This window comes from Fringilla coelebs (genome assembly GCF_963513975.1).
Source record: "Fringilla coelebs genome assembly, chromosome: 2".
In the NCBI taxonomy this organism is placed as follows: domain Eukaryota; kingdom Metazoa; phylum Chordata; class Aves; order Passeriformes; family Fringillidae; genus Fringilla; species Fringilla coelebs.
The window spans coordinates 92,059,975-92,081,270 of NC_140029.1; the positions used below are offsets into that span (position 1 = coordinate 92,059,975).

At 45.4% G+C, this 21,296-nt stretch overlaps 1 protein-coding gene across 1 annotated transcript; it reads right to left on the reverse strand.

The window, feature by feature from the left end:
- Window positions 1-792: 792 nt before the first annotated feature.
- Window positions 793-17,052, reverse strand: PLA1A (phospholipase A1 member A). Its single transcript, XM_084226935.1, has 11 exons — window positions 16,977-17,052; window positions 15,205-15,406; window positions 13,550-13,727; window positions 12,714-12,822; window positions 9,795-9,896; window positions 8,901-8,990; window positions 7,882-8,049; window positions 6,714-6,803; window positions 6,149-6,257; window positions 2,658-2,822; window positions 793-1,353 (listed from the first exon to the last, which is right to left on the reverse strand). Exons 1-11 carry the CDS (start codon window positions 17,047-17,049, stop codon window positions 1,269-1,271), a joined length of 1,371 nt encoding a protein of 456 aa, XP_084083061.1. The 5' UTR covers window positions 17,050-17,052; the 3' UTR covers window positions 793-1,268.
- Window positions 17,053-21,296: the final 4,244 nt, after the last annotated feature.

The window sequence follows — 21,296 nt, forward strand, 5'->3', positions numbered from 1 at the left end:
CTTCCCAGATGTCTGCTGAGCTTATATTCCAGTCTTCAACAAGAAGATCCCAGGAAACCCTTCAATCTTGGTGCCAACTAACCTGGATCTCTCTCAGGTTGTCCGAGTCCGGCTGTATCGCCCTCCCAAGTGTGTGTTGGAGATGGTGTTTGTTAGCTGTCCTTCCAAACAGTCATAAGGCAGGGCACAAAATCTTGGATGTGGACTGAAAGCAGGAGCTAATCCTGCTGTGACACTGTCTAGTGGCTCAGGAGTGACAGCTCATGGCAAATGACTTGAGACAATTCTTCAATGCTTTTAACACATCCCTCACCCCAATCATGAAATTCCTGGTGCACTTTTCTATTGCTCAGTGAAGCCGGTACAGGGAACCAGAGAAAATGGTTCAACAGAAGATGTGATTTGTGGGCAGAAATGATGAAGGACTTGTCACCTCTTTAATTTCCATATGTATCATAGTGTGGAAAAGGTATGGGTGTGTTGTTTCTGTGGTCATGCATCCCACTGTAATCTTTCCCCAATTATTTCCAGACTTCAACTACTTTTCCGGGTCTGAACGGCTGTGCTGAGTTCCTGGGATTAATTTGTGGTAGGTGGCTCTGTGGCTACAGTGGTCCATTCTCCTACCACCTTCTGTTCTGGGCAGATGGTGAAAGCAGTGCAAAATTGGATGTGAGAGCTCTGTGCTGCTCCTGGTGCCTGCTTCACTTCATGTGAGCCTCAGAGAGATTTATGTGCTGTGAAATCAATAGGGTCTTCCTCTGAAAGCAGCTTGTAGATGGGACTAGCGAGTTTCCCTTTGGAGCTCAGGCCAAGAATGACTCCTTCATGTGCCAAACTTGGACCACACAGTTTCCTCTTGCTGAGGAAAAATAATAGCTCTCACCTTTAATATGAAGATTACAGAACAGCTTATATATAAAACACTAATGAATTATACTAATACTCCCACTATAAAAAGAATGATATTATCCACTCCTTCTTTCATACAGATTCAAGCCTTGAGATTAAATGACTTTCCTGTCTCACTTTGAGAGCTGGGTACAGAACCTGTGAGACTGAAGTGTCAATCCAGTCTTTTGACTGGAGGATTTTGCTGTAACCAGCTAGCCTTGTATTGGTCAATTTGCCATGCACTTCTTTTCCTTGACATCTTGCCCCTAATGCAGGGAGTAAAAAACCCATCGAGTTTTACAGTGAAAGTATCATCTGGGAGAAGAGAGCAGCAGTAGGTTTAGGACTCCTTTCTGTGTATCCTGAAGGCAGAGCTAGGCACAAGCAGTAGGCAGGTCATACGAGATGTCTATTTTGCTGGGGAGGGTGAGGCTCCAGGGCAGACATGACATTGTCCTGCTGTGGGAAGAGCACAGAGAGGTCAGGCTGGGCATTGGCAGGTGGAGGTTGCTGTCCTAACACAGAAGCAAGCAAAGTGCTGGACCCTGCACTGCCTTGCAAGGGAAAGGGAATGGGAGGCTGTGCCCTGGCTGGGATGAACTGGCAGGAAGGATGTGCATGGACTTGTGTCCTTCACCTTTCCCTTGACCTGAGCAGCACCACTGCTGCTCTGAGTGCTCCCAGCATAGTGACAGGAGCACAGCTGTGAGCCTGTGCAGCTCTACAGCTTTCTATCCGTATCCAAGCCAAGTCCAGTGCTTCCTGGAGTGCAGGTTAGCACCTCTTTCAGGCAATGTCCCTTGCTGTCCCATTAATAAGTGACAAAAAACATCCATCCCAACTCTGGAGTGCAAAAGATGCTAGTAAGGAGTAGTCCTTATACTCAAGGGAGTACCTGGTAGGTAGGATTGCCTTTTTTCTTCCTCTGTTTGAGCCTATTGGATATAGATAGATAGATTCTAGAACTTCAGCCTCCTTACTGTCCATCAAAAGAGAATTTGAACCTGCTTTGAAGTATCCACTAGCTTCCTTCAGCCTTGAGCCAGCATTTCAGAAGCAATGTGAATGGACAGTTCAATGTGTCAGTATAAACTCAGCTGCTTTGTCCTGCCTGCAAGAACTTTGGATCTGCAAGACTCCTGTCAAGAATATTGTATTATGGAGAAGACAATTATCTCTCTCAGGATGAGAAGGACTTGGCTGCTTTTACTCTGGGAAAGGTAACTATGGATGAAGGCATATACTTTACCACGTCTGACCTAGAAAATGCCAAAATGGTTGTCTATAGCCTTAGTGGTTTATAAACCTTGCTGTATAAGACACAGAAATATATTATTGGTCTTCTCTTGTCTCATCCTGAAAAATGTTCACCTGTCATATTTTAGATTGTAGACAGGGGAAGATGGAGAGGGCAAACAAGGACAAAAGAATAAATTCCAGTTAGTACAAGCTTTTGAAATTCCAGTTAGTACAAGCTTTTGCCATAGTTCGTGACTTAAGTATCTTCAAGTTGATATGAGTTGCAGTTGATATTCCTTCCATGGCACAACACTTTTATCCTGGGGAAGAATTTTAAAAAACTCCTAGAAAACTACCTTTGTAGCTGTTCTCTTTCACAAATACAAAATGAGTTACACAGGGACACAGAGGTGATGGAAAAGACCTCTTTAAGTGTTTCCCTAAACAGGTGGAAAAATGCAAATCAAACCACAGACTGCGTCCATAGGCTCAGCGCATCCCTGTACGACATTCCTGAGGCTTACCTGCTATTGAGAGGCAGTGGTGCTACACAGAACTTGCCAACAATGGATGGCTCATCCTTGCTCCAAAAGCGATTCTTGGGGATATACTTGAGGGTCACAGTGTTTATCTGGCACAGGGGAACTCGGTGGGCCAGCAGCCGTTTGCCTGTCTCCTGGTCCTTGGGTCTGCAAGGCAGGATGAGAGATGTGAGGGCTGTATTCAACCTGCAGATAAAGTGCACATCCATGGAAACACTGAAGGAATCTGCAGTGTTATTGTGAAGCCCTCACATAACAAAATGGAGTGAGAAGACTTGTCTGTCAAAACAAGGCATTGCATGAACATCTTACAGGCTGTCTCTCCATGTTTTATCTCTGTATTCAGGAATATTGCTGTATAAATAGCCTTCCTTCCATCACCAACTCTTCTTACTGTTGCATATTGATTGAAACACTGCTCAGCTTGTCACAGAGAGGTAAGTAGTAGATAAATCAACATCTATGAAATAGTGAGTGGCATGGATGGGGATCGGTGGGGATCAGTAGACAAACTGCGGTCCTCAAAGAAAGTTGAGAGGTGTCAGGCTCAAAAACAATGCCCACTGCACAGAGTACCACTCCTTTCCAGCTGTTAGAATCCTTGCTTTGGGATGTTGTGAATGCCAGGAAGTTTATATGACTGTACAAATCAAGGGAGGGGGGCTGGACAGGTTTCTGGAATACAAAAGCTAATAAGGATAATGATCTCATCTTTGGCTCTGAAAGTCCCTGCGATATAACTAGACACAGGGGAAGTCTTTGGGGAAGTATTGTTACATGCTTACACAGAGATTTTTTTTTATACTCTTCTGTAGCTACTTGCTTTTGATCATGTTGAAGGTGGGATGTTTGGATAGAGAGACCTTTGTCCATCCCTATGCTCTTACCCAGTCATTGTGAGCTGAGAAGTGACAGGGGTTTGGAAATGAGCTAATGACCAGAGCCCAGTGAGTTGTGTGCCACAGATCTGTGCTGCCCAGGTATTTTAAGTCCCTTCTGTGGAGTCCATCCAGGGGGCCTTGCACTTGATCTATTTGGCACCTCCTAGAGCATGGAGATCACTGATTTCCTTGTACTCATGAAGAATGACGTGTGCAGCTGGTTTGGCACAGTCCCAGAGCCACCTGGCTGACTGACTGATCAGAAACATGATGGCAGGGAAAGGGGAGAGGTGACAAAAGGGTGAGGAAGAGCCTACAATTGTGCTAACCAAAGTAACTCAGGCACGGGCTGACAGCAGCACTCACAGCAGCCAACCCACACCAGCACACCCAGTCCCTCCCTCAGACTGCAGCAGTGATTGCTGGGTTTTGTGTGTCTGTGTCTGGCTTGAAGCTGCTAAAAATAAGAAGCATGCCAACATTGTGGTTATAAAAGTGAATAATGGATAGTGAATGGAGGCCATCTCTCCATGGCACATTGTCCATGGACAGAGGGATGCAGTACAGTTAACCATGTTGAAAGAGCCAATCCTGGGACTGACACTCGGTCCAATCCTACACAACGTTTGGATGGATTTATAAGACTTGGCTGGCTTCAGAGGTATGTTTTCTTGGATATGGGGGATGATGTCCTGTGATGTGTAAGCACACAGCAGTGCAGCTGGGAAGTGTCCTGTGTAACAAACTCCTCACTCATCAGGCCCATCCATGTCAGCTACTGAAGCTTGGGGACATGTCCCTTGGGGCATTCTGAGCAACATGCAGGAAAGAGTAAGATTGGAATGGATATTTGGGAGAGGAGACGAGAAGGGCAGTTTGAGTCCTTTGCTGAAGGTCTGAGACTAGCTGAACACTCCCAAGTAAGTCCCTCTGCACTTCTGGGAAACTGCAGGATGATATACATGACAGATCATCCGAGATAAGTCACTGATCAATCGGTGTCTGAACTGTGATGTGAGGATCTATGTTTAGATGCCCATTTGATACTCTGAACTTGACTGCACTGGAAGCCTGAGCTTTGCCTACAGCAGGGAAACTTGCCCTTTGCTACTAGTGGGAAATAAAATGGATATCTTCAATTTTATACTCCCAAATCTGTAGGTTTATTGCTGTAAGCAAATTTTTCAGTTTAGCCTTGTGCTTTTAAGAAAGGCATTTAAGAGAAACACAGCTGCTGCTCCCCCCCGCAGGGCATCTCTGGCTCGGTTACCCTGCTCTAACTCCACTGTCTCATTAAAACCGGAGGGTACAGCAAAGCCGCGGGATTGCCTGCCTGGCTCACTTCCTTTGCCTCCGGCGCTCACATGCCTCCTGCTGGACTCCCACCAAACCTAGTGTCCGACAGCTGCCGGGGGTGCGCCGCACGGGTCCTGGGCTGACCTGGGCACTACTATTTCTTCCCTCCTGCATCTGTTGAAAAGGCAGATTTGGCTTCCAAACCAGGAGGAGTTGGACGGACTGAGCTCCACCAGGCTGGAGTACAAACCCAAATTCTGGTGCCTGGCTGGAAATCTGTGACCAAGCATCTGTGTCACTCTGGAAAGTACCCTGGAGTGTGGCTTCCACTTCCCCATTTCCGCCCCTACCTCCTGGTGCCCACGAGTGAATCAGCAGCACAATTAGCTCCAGGTCACAATATTTTGGCTTAGCAGTAAGGACTGTGTGGGAGCCAGCAGCGGAGCCCCTGTGATCCCAGGAGAGCTGGCTGGGACTCTTTAGCAGGCTGCTTTCCTGCTTCCTGAGGCAGCTAGCTGCACTGAGGTTCCCAGCCCAGAGCAATGGGCAAGGAGTAGGAAGAAATGAGGAAGACTCTGAGGAACTTGTTGTGGCGGGGAGATCCCCTGGTGGCAAGAGCTGTGGAAGCTGTGGAGTCTGATCTTTTAATTCAGACACAGTCTGGTGGAGGGTGGTGCTGTCAAGAGGCATCTTTCTGTCTACACAGTGGATCTTGGTCCCCTGCCCCTTGCCTTTGCCTGCAATGGGAGCGAGGGCATTGCTGCCTTAGTGCAGAGGCAACAAGTACCAACACATTTCTGACTATGCTGAGGTGCACTTGCCTCCTCTTTGCAACTGCTGCACTCTTGGGCATCAAGAGAAATGTCTAAGCCACCAAGTCCATCCCTCTGGAGCCTCTGGTGGATTGGGGTCCTGCTGTGAGCCACCCCTGTCTGCCAGAGCAGGGCTAATAACTATCTGACTGTGACTGCAGTTTGAAGTGGAGCCAGGTCAGGGTATGGTGTGGAAAAGGAGCCGGTGTAGCCACACAAAAGTATGCAAATCTGGGGCTCCCAGGGTGCTCCTACTGCTTTGTGCACTTGGGAAAAACATGGATCCAGTCAGGGTTACCGAGGAATGGTAGCACGTGCCTGATTTTTGATGGCATTTAAGGAAAATGTGGTGGGACTCAAGAAACACGGTTGTGGTTCATCACTCTGGGAAATACACCATTGTTGAGCTTTTCCTGGACTGGGATAAACATCCTTACTCATGGAGCTGGGAAAAAACAGGTCAGAAGCATGCACTGTCACTCACATGGTGATCTTTGCTGTGTCCTTGGTGCTGTTGTTGCTGAAACTGATCTCAATGCTGGTGACTCGGCTTCTTTTCTTCTGCAGCTGGAACTCAACCAGGCTGTGGTAGACTGAGCAAGAAGCAAAGAATGTGGGTGTGAGGACATGTACTACCTGTAGGACCTGCCCATGACAGAAGAGGGGCTCTGGCACTGGTTCCCTGGCCCCAGCAGCAGAAAAGATTGAACAGACATAAGAGAGAGTCAAGTCTCTGTGCTATGTGAGGCACAGGGACTGTACAGTCTGTACAGCCCAGTGTGAAGAGACAGGCATTTTCAATCCCTTCTACTTCAGCCCTGAAACACACGTGGCTGTGTTAGCTCAGGGCTGTGCCCACACCAACAAATCTGCTGGAAAGGGCTTTATGGAGGAGACGTGCAGGGTTATTGCCCTTCAGCGCTGTGTCTCAGACCCCATGGCCACAGCAGCTGACTGATGGGGCAGAGTGCTGTAACTACCTGGGCTCCTCAGAGGATCTGCCTCACTGGCCAAAACCCTCTGGCTCCTTTTTCTCTCATGCCACTTACCACAGAATGGGGCTGAAGGACCGGTCATTAAAAAAACTTCCACTTCCTGGGGCAGCCTGCTCATGTTGACACCTGCCTGCTCCAGCAGGCCTGCAGGGGGAAATAAAGTCAGTGCAGGGAAAGCCATGAATGACAGAACAGAAATATAGGTAAGAAATATAACAGAAATATAGTATATATCAGTCACCTTCTTTTCACCCTGCCTGACTCCCCTGTCCTGGAGAACAGGTCCCTTTCTTATACCAAAGCAAATCAGAGCAAGTACAAGTTTGTGGTCTCTGACAGGTTAACATTCCCTCAGAAAACCTCTTCTGGCTACCCCAGGTAATCATCCCCAGAGAACCTCTTGGTGGCTTTCTTTTCATTCCTCTGCCAACAAACTTTGCTGTCAGCTGCATCTGTGCAAAATGAGCAAGACTAAAGACTACCAAGTCAGGAAACTTGGTGCAGATGTAAATGACAGTGCAAACACAAGGGAAATTGAATTCCTTGGTCAAATGAGGAAGCCACCATAACTCGTGGCCTGCATCATTGAATAGCTGGCAAAATGGTTTGCTCAGATGGGGGAGAAGTGGCTGATCTGAGAGAACCTATACCAAAAAAGGCCGCCTCTCTTTATGTTCCTCTGGTACCATACTGCAAATAGCAGCAGAGGACACTTCCTTTCCTCATGCTACAGCCCAGTTTCAGAAGCTTGAAAGAGGCACCTATTACCTTCTCCCAGTCCAAAGAGTTCATCTTTGGGGTGACCATGGCAGAAATTTATGAAAAAGAGGTGACTCAGCAATGCTGAGTGGTGCAGAAGACTGGGACTTCAGGCTTGAACTAAAATTTTCAGCTGCTTTGCTAAACAAGACATTTTTTTGGAGCTGATTGCCTACTCATTCTGGATGGCATTTCTGGAAACTCTCTTTCAACACATATCTGGGCCCTAGGAAATGTTTTAAGATCAGAAATGTTCAAGAGTTTGCTATTCTACCGTGGTCAATAGATGAGTTTTCATAATGTATCTATAGAAGCCTGAAAACGAAGCAGCTTGTCACTCTTCCCGAACAAATCCAAAGCAAATCCTGCTCAGAAAAATCTGGACTACATCCTGTGCTCTGCACTGACACCATCAGGAATGTATTGCCATCTGCTCCGGGCAGGTCTCCTGCTGGTACTGTACCTATTCTGGGACAGGAGGACAGGAAGGGTTTGGCACAGTCCAGGCAATGACCATTTAGAAAATCCTGATGACTTGTACAGGGGAAGCCCACGATGGGACAGGGGTGGCTCAAGGCACTGATGTAGAGATGCACGGCCCGCATGTGATCGCAGATCAGGAAGCTATAGCCTGCAAGGAAAACATCAACCAGAGAAAAGCAGCCACGAGCCTTCCTGTCAGCTTCAGGCTTTTTGGCCATTCCAGGGAGCTGGGAGTGAAGGAACACTGTCACTGCAGCGATGACCTGCCCATTAGTAACATTTTGTAGGGCATTTCTGTGGCCACTAGCCCAGATCCCACTGCAAGAAAAGTTCTGCAGGAAGTTAGAAGTGTTTCTGACTCTCAGACTGAGTCCCTTGGAAGAGATGGACCACAGGGCTGTCATGTTTCTGTCAGTGTCCCATCAGTCAGGCCACCAATCAAGCTCTCTGTAAGGGGGTGCAGCAGCTTTGACTCCCACCTGCACTGAAACCCCAGCTATGGGAAATGAGGTAACACAGGTGTCTCAGGAAAGCTGACCCTCAATGCAGCTGACTGATACAGAACATATTTGAATGTTAATGAGTCCACACTGTTTACTGGGCAAACTCCTCTTCTCTAGAAGAAAAGGACAGTAATTGTACAAACTGTCTCTCCAAGTAGACACAACTTCCAGCATGAAAACAAAAAGCAGCTTTTGTTAGTGCTACCTAAGAGCCTTTCTAGCAAAGTGTCATCTCTACTGAAGCTAGGGTGTTGTGTCACAGAGAAGCATCACCAAAATCAGATCTCTTGACAGTGGTGCTGCCAAGACATTTGATTTGTATGTGATTTTAATGTCACCTGCTTCTTGTACTGCTGAGCAGAGATGTGGGCTGTGAATATGTTAGTCTCGCTTTGCTGACTGCCCTGGCTGTAGCAAGAGCTGCTTGCCAAGCAGCATTTTCACAGTCTGCTAAAGGGCCATGGAAGCTCTCTGTTTGGCCAGAGAGTGTTCTTACCTGCAGAGAAGAATCGGGGGCATCCTGGCTGATCTTTGCCTCCATTGACAAAATAATCGATGTGGCCTACAGGAATCCTGATCCCAAAATCTGAAAGGAGGTGAAATGCCACTTCATTCTCAGGCTTGGCTCTTCTCTAGGCTTTACCCTACATGTTGATAACAGGTCCCAATAACTGCTTGAGCATTAGTATACTGGAGCCAGCCCTAATGCTGGAGACATCAAGGCCAGATTTCCTGCTTCTACACGTGCAGGTTTGATGGATGGAGCAGAAAATACTCCAGGCCCTGCCATTAAAATGACTGGAAACTGTGTCTTAACCACCAGCTCAGCAACTCTAGTTCTAGATTCTATGCAAAGGAGAACTAAACTGACCCCAGCCTTAATGTGGGATTGTGAAGGATAATTGAGAGTTGTGTTGGTAGAGGTTTTCGTGGTCTCCAGGCAAAAGGTGTGGCTCAAAGGCACTACATTATTCTTTAGCACTGGTTCTGCCCACGTAGATCCTCAGTGCTTTAGAGAAGTTACTCAGTTGTTGCACCAGGTTTTGGTTTGACTCTCTTACTTTCCAACAGCACTCTGGGTGGCACCTTTCTTACATCAGCCAGGAAAAAACAAAGTGAGGCTAGACCTATAAATTCCCTTCAGGCAGTAAAAGTCATGCTGAGCTGGTTCTGCATAAACTCACTCTGCTGTAGCAAATTCTGCCTGTCTGTTGAACTGCTCTGGGGTATGCATTCATCGTCAAAGCCTTTCTTAACAAGAAACTTCCTCAGAGTGAACTTGAACTCATAGCAGCGTGGCAAAAAAAGGGACAATGACCTACAGACTCCTTAGCAATAAGGATGTCAGGAGGAACAGAAGGCCAGGCTGAGGAAGAGGAAGGCAGCTTACTGTCAGCATCAGTATGAATGGCTTCCACGAAGAGGGCATCCCCAGGATCCAGGCGCTCCTCGGGGCTGGCTCGGGTGTACTTAGGGCCTGCAGGATCCAGGGCTGTAACAAAATCAAACACCTCCACAAGTGCTCTCCAGTGCCTCTCTTTCTTATTTCTGGACCAGTTATTTTAAAACTTTAAAAACAGTGATAGGCAGATATAATGAATTATTCCCAGGTCTCAGCAATGAAAGTCCAGAATAGTTTCTGCTGGAAACAACCTCCACTACAGCTTCCTTGCATTGTTCCCACTGTTCCACAGCCTTTTGGCAGTGTTTTAACTAAAGGTTTTATACTGTAAAGCCATGACTGAGCCTTAAATAGCTCTAACAGAGTGGGTGTATAGTGTCTCTTGGAGTTTTGGTGAAGGAGAAACAAACTTTTTAATGTCTTCCCAAACTGTACTGTGGTGTGTATTAGCACTACAGCCTGAGAAATGTCACTGCAGATCAGCAGTGAATTCAGCACCCCCTGAATTCAGGCATTAACCAACTCAGGAATTACAGAAGTTTCATACTACCTAACAATTTTAAACCAAAGAGGCTTCTGAGCCCTTTCCCCACAAATAAAACTGCGTCTTTAGCAATCATCTACATTTTTTGCCTAAAACTTGCTCCTAGAGCAACTTCTGTGGACTCAAAGGGACACAGAAAAGTATCCTTGGCAATACCAAGAAGCTGATTAATTTTTTTTTTCCTGAGGTTTATCCTGTTCTCATTTTATAGAAAAGTAACCTCACAAGATTTTTTTCACTCCCCAGGCAACAATAGTTTAGGAAGCAGGTCTGCTCCAGGTGCCAATTAACCTTGGAGCTGGCTGGTTTCACAGCCTTGGACTCAGTCTCATTGATTCTCCATGGAGAAAGCAATGTCAACAATATACAAATGGGCATGTCTGCATTTGTGAGGGGAGAGGGAAGGAGGAAAAGAAGGAAAAAATCTTCTTTTCTGTTCTTTCTGTAAATAAAAGCTAAAAATAAGACTTTAGTGCTCTTTAATCTTGATAAGCACAAAAAGCTGAGATGTTCCCCACCCACTTCTACAGACCAAGTTGTAGCTAAAAGCTTTAAAAGATACTGAAAATTGTTATTTAGTGTGGCATAAAATTCTTAGTGAGGAGGCAGAAACCTAATATGAACATGCACTTCAGCAAATTGTGGCTCTGGGGTCAAATTCCTGTGCGGAGGAATTTGTGAGGAGGCAGGAGATGAGATCAGGCATATCTTGGGTCTAAGCCAACCTGTCTTCAGGATCCTAAATCTGAACTGGAATCTGCAATGCCCAGTGTGCCAATGAAATCACAGGATAAATGGGAATGTGGAAAAGGGATTGTGTTTGAGCAGAGTTTAAAATGAAATAAATAAATCTACAGAGCTTCTATTACATGTGGACAACATATAGGGGAAGAGTGCTTAACTAGGAAGTTAATTACTGTGGTTTCATGGAAATGTATCTGCTTCTGCTCACATGAAGACCTCACTGATCATAAAAATCTAGTGCAGGACAGAGGCTACTCCAATTTTCTCCTAATGTAAACTTTGATTCACAGCTTTAACAAGGGCTCAACATGAAATTCACTTCCTGTTCAGAAATGCCTGTACTTCATGCAGCATGGGGAGCTGTGAAAACTGAACCAACATTTCTCTGGACTGCCCAGCCAAGAGTAGAGTGAGACCCTTGCTGGGGATACCTCTGTGAGACAGACCAGCACGGGCTGAGGCAGCAGGAGCTGAGGAGACTTTGTCTGTTCCATTGTAGGGGCATTCCCCTCCTATCAAAATGAATCTCTCTTGGGGATTCCCAGAATTTAGTGAAACCCTTGACAATCTGATATGACATACAATGCAGCCCCACTTGAGGAGGGGTGATGGTGGTAGTGGTGGTGGTGGTGGTGGTGATAGGGTGTGGACTAGAGACCTTCCAAAGTTTCTTCTTACCTAAATGATTCTGTGACTTTATTCATGCTTCACACCTGAAGGCTGAACAGGTTCTGAGTGCACCAAAACCTCTAAGTGACAGGATCAGCCTATAACCATTTTGTTCTGCAATTCCCCCAGTGGAGTCTCTTCCTCACACCTCTGGCAGTGTTTAAGGTCAGCTTTGTTTTGGTGCAGTTGGTTGGCATTAGGCCAGCCTGCTGTGAAAACAGCCAGCTCGTGGGGGAGAACAGCAAGGAGCTGTAGGGGAGGACAGCAAGGATCCTCATCTGGGTCCTCCCAGCGTTGGCTCAGGCTCTTGCATTTGTTCCTTGCCTGAGTGTGTGGTAGGGATGCCATTCCCTGGCCTTTGCCTTGTTGGTCAGGCTTGGTCCTGACTTGACTTCCCAGCTTGGGCTTGCCTTGTCACTACAAACCAGACTGTGGATGACCCTGGTTCCTGTCGCTGGACCTGCTCTGCTCTCCTGCCCAGACACAGTAAGACTCATCCCTTGTCTGTGAGGCCATTGCCCACCTTACTGTCCCCTTGGCTCTCAGCTCACATTTTCCTGCAGGGCAGCTTACTCCTGCTGCTCCCCCCACAACTGCATTGCGAGCTTTAATTCTAAGAAGCACATGTGCATGCTATAATTTGGAAGCAAAGTTTCTGGGTGTTGTGGGCTTTCACTAGTAATGAGGGCTCGTACCAGTGCTAAGCTGGCACCAATTTGAAGAGTGTAGCAGAGGTGGAAAGATCTTTCTGCAAATACCTGTGTTCCTTTGGCAGCATGGAGGGGACTGATGTTGGAAAGGTGCTGTCAGAACCTAGGTAGAAGCCCATAAGGTTGGATCTAGTGAGCCCTTATGAAATTAAAAGACCACTCTGAATGGCTCCCCTTTCTTGCTCTTTCATTCTCTCTCCTGAAGGACGGGAGAGGACCCCAGACTCAGAGTGGTGATACCTGTTATCCGTCCCAGGCGACCGCCGTGGAAGTGCCCCACCATGCCCCCGACGTGTGCTCCCAGGCTTACCCCAATGATGTGGATAGATGTCCCTGAGACTCCCAGGGCCTGCAGGGTGACAATAATACAAATTACTGTTCCTGTAGCAGAAAGGTGAAATACCCTGTCCCACCCACACAGCAGCTCTAGAACTCTCCTAATGTAGGATTGCTTTTGAGGCGTACAGTGGGAAACCAAATACTCAAGGAAATGATGGATTATACTTTCTATTTTTCAAGGCCTTTCTTCAGGTCCACAGATGCAAACCCAGCCCCAAACAGGCTGGTCAGTGCTGCAAACATTTCATGGAGAGTTTACATGTTAACACAAGGATTCATCACCCTGACTGCAGAAGTCTTGTTCAGCTGTGCTTTGCACGAACAGAACAGAACAGAACACATCTGGGTATTTCCACATACTGGGAAGTCTATCTGAAGCCCAGAGCAAATACAATATGACCTCAAATCTCACTCCCTCTCACTTCGTGGACAAAATTTCTCAGCAGAAGAAGAAGACTGTCCAGTGAATATGGATGTGAGAAGACCCAAGGCAGACTTTAGATTTGCTCTGAACTGGAGAGGCAGCTGACAACTGGGATTTTTTCAAGAAAATGTCAGAATTCTAAAGGAATAAGAAAAATGGTGGCATGGTCAAGCCTGGATTGAAAGAAGGGAAAAGGAAAAATCTGGAATGAAAAATCTGGATTAAAAAATCCACTCGTCCATCTCCTGGATAGAGCAGGTTGGGAGCAGCTCCCTGGCCATGCTCCCTGCACTGGAAATGCACAGAATCTTACCAGGAGCTTGCTGATGAACTGTGAGATGGCGAGGGCCAGCTGTGTGACGTTTTCCACTGCGGAGGGATAGTCTCCTGTAGACCCATAAACCCAGTCCACTGCGATCACATTCACCCGGCTGGCGTGCAGTAGGGCTTGGACAAGCCCTTCAATCCAGGAAGGTTTGGTACCCAAAGCCCTGAGGAGTCACCAGAGACAAGGATGTTAGCTGTTCCCCAAGCAGGGCCTGTGCCACTGTGCTGTTCTCTGGTGCTGGAGCTTCACATGTCTCAGAGGAGGCTGCCAGACAGTGACTGGAAGTTATTTTTGGAGCCAGACACCCACACCTGGATTTTTTTTTTTAATTTTTTTTTTTTTTGTGGTGGTGTAATAACACTTTCCAGAATGCTCTGATTCCAGAGGGAACCAGATATTTTAAGGAATGAGATGACATCTGCAGGGCACAGGCTGAGATCTCATTGTCTCCGTGGTGATTCATTTAGCCACCAGAGAGCCCACCTGGAGTAAATGAGGTGACTGGGAACACCTGGATGCTTCTCTGCTGCCACTGGCAGGAAGTCCTTGCCCAGACCACCTGGTCTTTCATTGCTACATTTTCTCATCTATAGACAATCAAAAATAAGAATCTATACCAAAGAATTCCAGGAAAAAAAAAATTAACTTGAAGGCAGCCACTGGTTTTCTGTGAGGACCCTGCAGCATCTGCTGTGGTTTCATCCTGGTTTTCTATGCACTTTCTATTCAGGCTTCTGCACTTCAAAACAAATAATATTATTTGGTCACACCCAACTGAAAAATGGCACAGAAACTTGCAGAATGATGGCAGTTAAAAAGAAAAACCCAGCTCCAATCCCAACAGTTTCAAGAACAGAAGGATAGTCTGTATTCGTGGGGTTCTAAATGGCTCATTAACCCAGGATATTGGGCGTGAAATCCAAAAAGACAATTTAAAGGGACAAGAATTTTAAAGAAAATACTTCTTAACTAAAAATGTTGAAAAAAGGAAAGAAAGAGAAAGATGTGGAAAGAGAAGGAAGGAAGGAAAGGAAGGAAGGAAGGAAGGAAGGAAGGAAGGAAGGAAGGAAGGAAGGAAGGAAGGAAGGAAGGAAGGAAGGAAGGAAGGAAGGAAGGAAGGAAGGAAGGAAGGAAGGAAGGAAGGAAGGAAGGAAGGAAGGAAGGAAGGAAGGAAGGAAGGAAGGAGGGAAAGGAAGGAAAGGAAGGAAGGAAGGAAAGGAAGGAAGGAAGGAAGGAAGGAAAGGAAGGAAGGAAAGGAAGGAAGGAAAGGAAGGAAAGGAAGGAAAGGAAGGAAGGAATTTATACTAATTTCTAACTTTTTTTAGGCTCCAAAGAGTGTGAAGCACACGCAAGAAAAGGCAACTGGTCACAAACTAAAGTACTTTGAGTTGTGCTGTAATGTGGGGTGTCAGCAGCATTTTCCACCAACAGCCTCCCAGAAAATTCCTGGGTCCAGTTTGGGGCTGAGAATCCCATTTTCTGATCTTAGGAGTTGTTTTTCATGCAGCTATTTTGCTGGGGAGACAAGAAGGTCACACAAGCAGGACAGTTGCATGCCAGCCCACCCAGTGTCTGGGAATGCTCAGGCAGTGTTTAATTCACCAGTGCAAACTTAGTCACAGTGCTCTTCTTTCTCTCACCTGAAGCCATGGATGATGATTTTGGTGTCCAGGCTGCTGTTGAAGCTGCAGTTCTTGATGCCATCATCAGCTGAAATCAGCTCTCCACAGATGGGGCTCGAGGAAGTGAACAGAAGAAACTGGACCTTGAGTTTGCTGCCCCGTAGGAGGTTGGCTCTCTGGAAGTCCGTGCAGTGATGCTCTGAGAGTCTGTCTGTATTCCCTGCACAGGAGGGAGGGAGTGGCACATTTAGTCTGGGTCTGTGCAATGGGAAAAAAACACCCCTCATTCTAATTCATCAGGACAATGAAGGTAGCAATTTCACTTCTATTGATAAAGATTGAAAGTATCTAGCATAAATTAAAATGAGACAAATCTGGAAACTTTACTCAACTGATAAAGTTGTTTCTGTCCTTTGATGGAATTCCATCTCTGTCTGGGAAAATAACCATGGATATCATACCAGCTTTGACTTCTGAGAATTGTTTTACCATGAGGTGAGTGATATTTTGCTGGGTTTTTTTAAAGTACATTTATGAGGTGGCTGTTAGATCTTTTAAAAAAATGGTTGCTGACAGGTAGTCACTGCTGAATGGGGATATTTCTATTCAGATTCTGGTAGGCTTAGTAGAAGGTACAAGTCTAACTGGCAAATGCATCAAAAAGCCAGAAATAAGTATGAGAATGCTGATGATAAAACATAAGAATGCTGAGGAAGAAATATGTCAATGATAATTTCACAATTAATTCATTTACTTGATGAAAATGCTTTATGAGAAGGAAAAGGTTGCTGCTGGAAGGCACTTTGACCTAGGCAGAAAAAAATAAATATCTGACCTGTAGCTAGTAAAATACCTGAGCAAATTTAGGCTAGAAAGCAAGCACAGAAGTTCAGCAGCATGTGTCACTAACACTGTTACTTTAAGAGCTGGCGTAGTGGCATCCTGCTGCAATGACAATACATGCACCTTCCCTTTTTGGACTGGAGGAGGTGAAGCAGACTTGAATCTGACATAGGATAAAATAATTATTAATTTATGTATTTTTAAATCAAACAACCAACTTTCCAATTTCCCTCAGAAGATATTTTACACCAGCTAGACAAGAAAAAGCTTACAGGTTAGCACAAAGGGGCAAGATTCAATATTCAGATTACCCTAGAAGGATATGACTATCCCTCACTGTTGTTTATTTCGGTCTTTCTGGGCACTGACAAGGAAGAAAGAGATATTTTTAGAGTTCAGCTTGGAAAAAATGTAGGTCATGAGCCAGTCTAAGTAGCAAAAGCGGGTCCAGTGCCAGCGTGGTGAATGTCAGAAATGTCTTAAGATGAGGGGGATCATCAGTAAAGGTAAGGCGGGAGGTGCACTGCAGGTGATGTGGGACTGTGGATGTGATCACTAAGGCAGTCTCATTGACAGTACAGTTAAAGAAAGAAATAGAAGTGTGGCATTTGTTTATTTTTCTCTCAGCTAATGCAGATCACACTTGCTGACCTTTTGAAGCAATGTGGCAAAGACGCCATTGCCAGAGGCCAAGTGGTCCCTTTTCCTTATACTTCAGGGCAAACCTGAATCATTCTTGTCAATCAGGTTAATGGAATTAAATCACTGAGAGTGATTGAATCAAAGAATAAGAGAAGAAAGGACCATTCTTGCACTACTTTTTCTCCCCAGCACCTAACATGGTTATTGCCAGGACCTCTTGACATACAGCTGTTTAGGGAGAATTGAATTCAGATCCTTCTCTGTAAAACCTTCAATCCCTTACCAGGCACTCATGTTTTTCTTACCTGTTTGTGCTGAGCTGGGCAGCAAGAGGAGAGCAAGAACCATGAGCAGTTTCCTCTTCGGATCTTCGACCATCTTCCTGTTTGTCCTATACAAGTATAAGGTTTGTACAGGGGGAAACCAGCTGGTTAATGATCAGCTTGACTCTGTAATGATCAATCAGCCTGTGCACTTTCGGGAAAATGCCCTAATTTGGATTTTGAGAAATTACCTCTGCTCTTATTAGTCAAAATTTGAAGCGGAGGCTTCACTGACTTTTTGGTTAAAGGAGATGTTCACCTTCCTTTGCTCCCTACCTCCCTTTCCTCAAGGGAAACGTCTCACTTCAGAAATCAGCCAGTGAAACCGGTCCCAGCAAGCGATAGAGTTACAGTGCTTTATCCTTGCTACCTTTCTGCCAAATTCTGACTAGGGATGCTGGTTTATCACAAGGCTTCACCGTGAGTACATGCCAGGAAGATGCATATCAGCCTTGCATCGTATTTTCCTACTGCACTGTTGTCTTTCCTGTATTTCTGCTTTTGGTCAGATACCTGTAACAGTCTAAATAAGGCAAAACCTGTAACAGTCTAAATAAGGCAAAACAGTGGATTATATCTGAAAAGTGAGGGAAAGCCAGGCTAAAATGTAACTGCTGGTCATTATCACAATAACATGCCAAGACTACATCTTTTAGGGTGGGGGCAGCCTTCAGTAATGCACCAGCATCATAAGCATGCAAATACTTCAAAAAGACCTTTGAATATAAAACTTTTCCACTTTGATGTATACAGATGAAGAAGCATAAGAGCACACCCAGATGTGTAACATGACATTGGTGATGAGGAGGTACCATATCCCTGGCTGAGATGGACCTTCAGGTAAGGACACACCTGTATCCTCTATGTTGGTCCATTGTGCTGGACAAGGCAGCTTTGCCCTTGGCTGTGCTAAATGGCAGGAAGGGTAGTGAGCAAAGTAAAGTTCCCTGTCCAGGTACTAATCTACAGTGGCTTAGTTGAACAATCTAATTAAGAAATTTCTTCAGTCTGATCAGGAAGATGACCGAAGACATTTCAAAAAGCATCAGACACTATTTTTCTTTAGAGCTATTGGTGATAGCAATGATTTCCTTACCCCAGTTTTTTCCAGCTGAAGGCTTTGGGGCTGTTTTAGGCAGAAGTTAATTTTATTTCCCAATCTTCTGAGATAAATTTCTGCAGTTTTCACTGAAAGTTAAGCAGCCTCAGCTGCCTGGCCTGGAGGACTATTGAATGCCACCCCAACTGCATCCTCCCAGAGATACATACAGAGACACCTTCTGACCCTGAAGTACTTGCCTCCAGGATCAAGCTGGCATATTGTCAGAGAAGCAGGTCCTCACTATCTCACAAATAAGTGCCTGAGTTTGTCAACCCAATCAATTTTTCAAGACTGAAAACTGCAATGCCAATAGCCATCTGCTGGCTTCCAGCCCACGCTTCATCATTCCATCCCCAGCATCAGACTCATCTTATTTTATCTTACAATTCTCAGATTGGAAGATAAAACCTGTGCATTCAAATGGGCCCATTCCTTCTTTGCCAAGTCCTATGGAAATTTTGAAATGACTTGTAATATAAAGCAGGCACCAATATTACAGCCTTAGAGTTAAACAAAACTTTGGTCAAGATTTGCAGATCTGGTTTATTTTGTGTATTTGTAGAGCTGTTAAACAGCATCCTGGTGTTTAACGATTCTGCAAATGCACAAAACTGGAGCTTTTTAGAAAAGAAATGTCTTAATGAAATTGAAAATTCTGTTTCCTGAGCAGTATTTTTTGCTGAATTAGTAATTCCTGGATTTTTTTTAATTATAGCAGCACACCATGGCAATTCCTTTTGCAAACAGCAAATGCCAATCAAGTTACTCTGTGCTTAAAATGCTCTTACTAGTAAAGCTATTTTGGTATAAATGGTTTTCTTTTTATTGCTTGTGAACTTAATTATAGAGTAATTACAGTTATATTAATTCAGAAACGTAATGCCACTTATTTTGCTTCCCAATGGGAGTGATTATAATGGCAATGGGAGCACTACTGCAAAGACTTTCAAATCACTTTAGATTTCTTTTAACAGTCCCTTACAGCACACAGTCATGAAGCACAGTGGGATTTGCTTGAGGATGTCAGGGATAGTGAAAGCAAATAAAGTTGATTTTATGCACAAATTATTTTAATTAAAAAGAAAATTTTAAAAATGTGCTGTCTGAACATTTAAAATGCTGAAAGTGCCTGACTCAGCTGAAAGTGTTGAATTCTCATCCACAAAGCAACAGCTGGCAGAGGCATATAAGCACTGCAAATACCCAGTGGTCAAGTGGAAATCTGATCACAGGAAAATTCACTCAGCCTGGAAAACTAATTTTTGATACTGGAAACAATGCAGTTGGGACAGCAGCACCAGACCTTGGGGGAAGCCAAGTGTGAGGTAAGGAAATTATGTCTATTTAAAACCTCTTCCTGTGGCCTTTGCCTTCAAAGAAGGACATGAAATACACCCAGAGCTTAGCTCAGTGTTCATTAAGTTCTGGATCCCCTCTACTGCTGAAATACTTGGTCTCAGAGCTCCTGTATTTCCTGTCCTTTGTCTGTGAAGTGGAATCCTTGGCTCTGTGTTAAGTATGCAGACTCCTGTGTACTGTTCCCAGGATTGACAGAGGAACCAGGATTAGTTCTTCTCTCAACAAAATGCAAGTTGACCTCCCTGCTTTCAGAAGTGTGTCCCAGCAATGACAAAGCAGGAAGTAAGCATCAAAGATGTTTTAGCAACCGAGGAAGTAAAAACATGGGCAAGTCTGCTTGGGCACTCTGTCAGGAAAGGAGGAAAAACAGCCATCTGAGCCTTTTTTGAGTACTTTACGGATCTTCCACCTGTATGCCTGCATAAGTATGCATAAGGGAGAATGCATCCTTACCATGTATCACCAAGTAGAAGAGCCTAGGTGAGGGCACCAGCCTCGAGGTTGAAGTTTTTCTCTCAGTTTCTCGGTCCTGTGAAGCCCTAATCATCTTCTACAACATGGAGCAGCTCAGTAGGAAGGACACAGGCCTGCCTTAAGTGCATGTGGGTGACCTCCTGTGGTTCCTTCCACCCTAAAATAACATGTTTCAAAGTGAAACTGTCTGCTTCAAAATTCTCTCTCCTAACCTCAAAGATATCATGACCTACAGGGAAGCTGTATTGTGCAAGCATCCTCCCAGCAACAAGGTTCAATCCGAAGCCTCTGACATCTTGGGAGGACATTTTACCTGACAAGAGGACGAATCAGCAGCAGGGAACATGTGCTCCTGCCATCAGAGTGCTGCAGGAAGATGGCCATGTTACATTTCTGGCATAAACACTGTGACTTGGAGCCTTTACAGGGGAGGGAGCTCCCTTTGACACTTGTCAGAGATTAAGAAGAGAAGGGAAAAGGCAACCAAGGGACAGATGTGTCCATGTCACTGAGCAGAAGGAACTTATGGGATGGGCCTGTCTCCATTTGTAAGTGAGTTACACATCATGGCATTCCAATGCAGCTATGGAGAAAGGATCAGGTTTTTTCTGTTTTTGTAAGAACTGAATGAGACAGCATTGCTCAGCTCAAGATGCAGTGTCATTCCAGTTCATGCTGCAGCTTTCAGCGATGAGTCAAGGGAGCTTACAGTAACTCCTAGAGGGAGAGGGAAAAAAATCCCTCAGAGGTAGGATAACTTCAGTGTTTACTCTGGTAGGATCTCTGCTTAGAGATATCCATGGCTGCCAATTTATTTTGTCTGATTGTGTGAAGAGCTGAGGTCTCTCAAAGGGGTGGAGAACAGTCCAACACGGCTGCTCGTCAGTGAGGGTGGGGGCCAAGTGTACTGGGAGAAATCTGAGAGATAAACCTGTGGTGAGAGCCTCCCTCACAGCACTGCGCTGTACTGGTGTTCCCCAGGACAGACAGACAAGCTGCTGGGAGCTGAGCATGCTTTGGGGCTGTAAGGTCTACACCTGGAATCTTCTCAGCCAGGGTAATGCACTGGGAGTGGGATGCAGGCGAAGGAGGTTGAAGCATCCACTCACAGCAGCTCACTGCCGTGAGAGGCAAGCTGACTCCCAGCTGCCTCTGGAACATCTGTCAGAGCAGCAGTTTTTCAGTAGCTGCTGAGTACTTATGTTTTCCAAACTGTAGTGGTTTTCCCTTTCTTCCTCAAAAGTAGTGTCAAGAGGCCAGTCATCCATTCATGAAAGGGAATCTAAGTGTGTTTGAGTTTGTGAATGGGCTGCTGAGCAGCTGGTGTCAAAGAAAACCCCTAGAAGTCAGAGTTGGTTTCTGTTCTA

Excerpts from the sequence above, each read along its gene's own strand:
- PLA1A (XM_084226935.1), bottom strand. The coding sequence starts at position 17,049 with ATGGTCGAAGATCCGAAGAGGAAACTGCTCATGGTTCTTGCTCTCCTC. Across the intron at positions 13,728-15,204 it reads ATCATCATCCATGGCTTCAG|GGCTTTGGGTACCAAACCTT; the intron begins GTGAGAGAAAGA and ends GTGACTCCTCAG. Across the intron at positions 2,823-6,148 it reads GACACAGCAAAGATCACCAT|ACCCAAGGACCAGGAGACAG; the intron begins GTGAGTGACAGT and ends CCTGCCTTGCAG.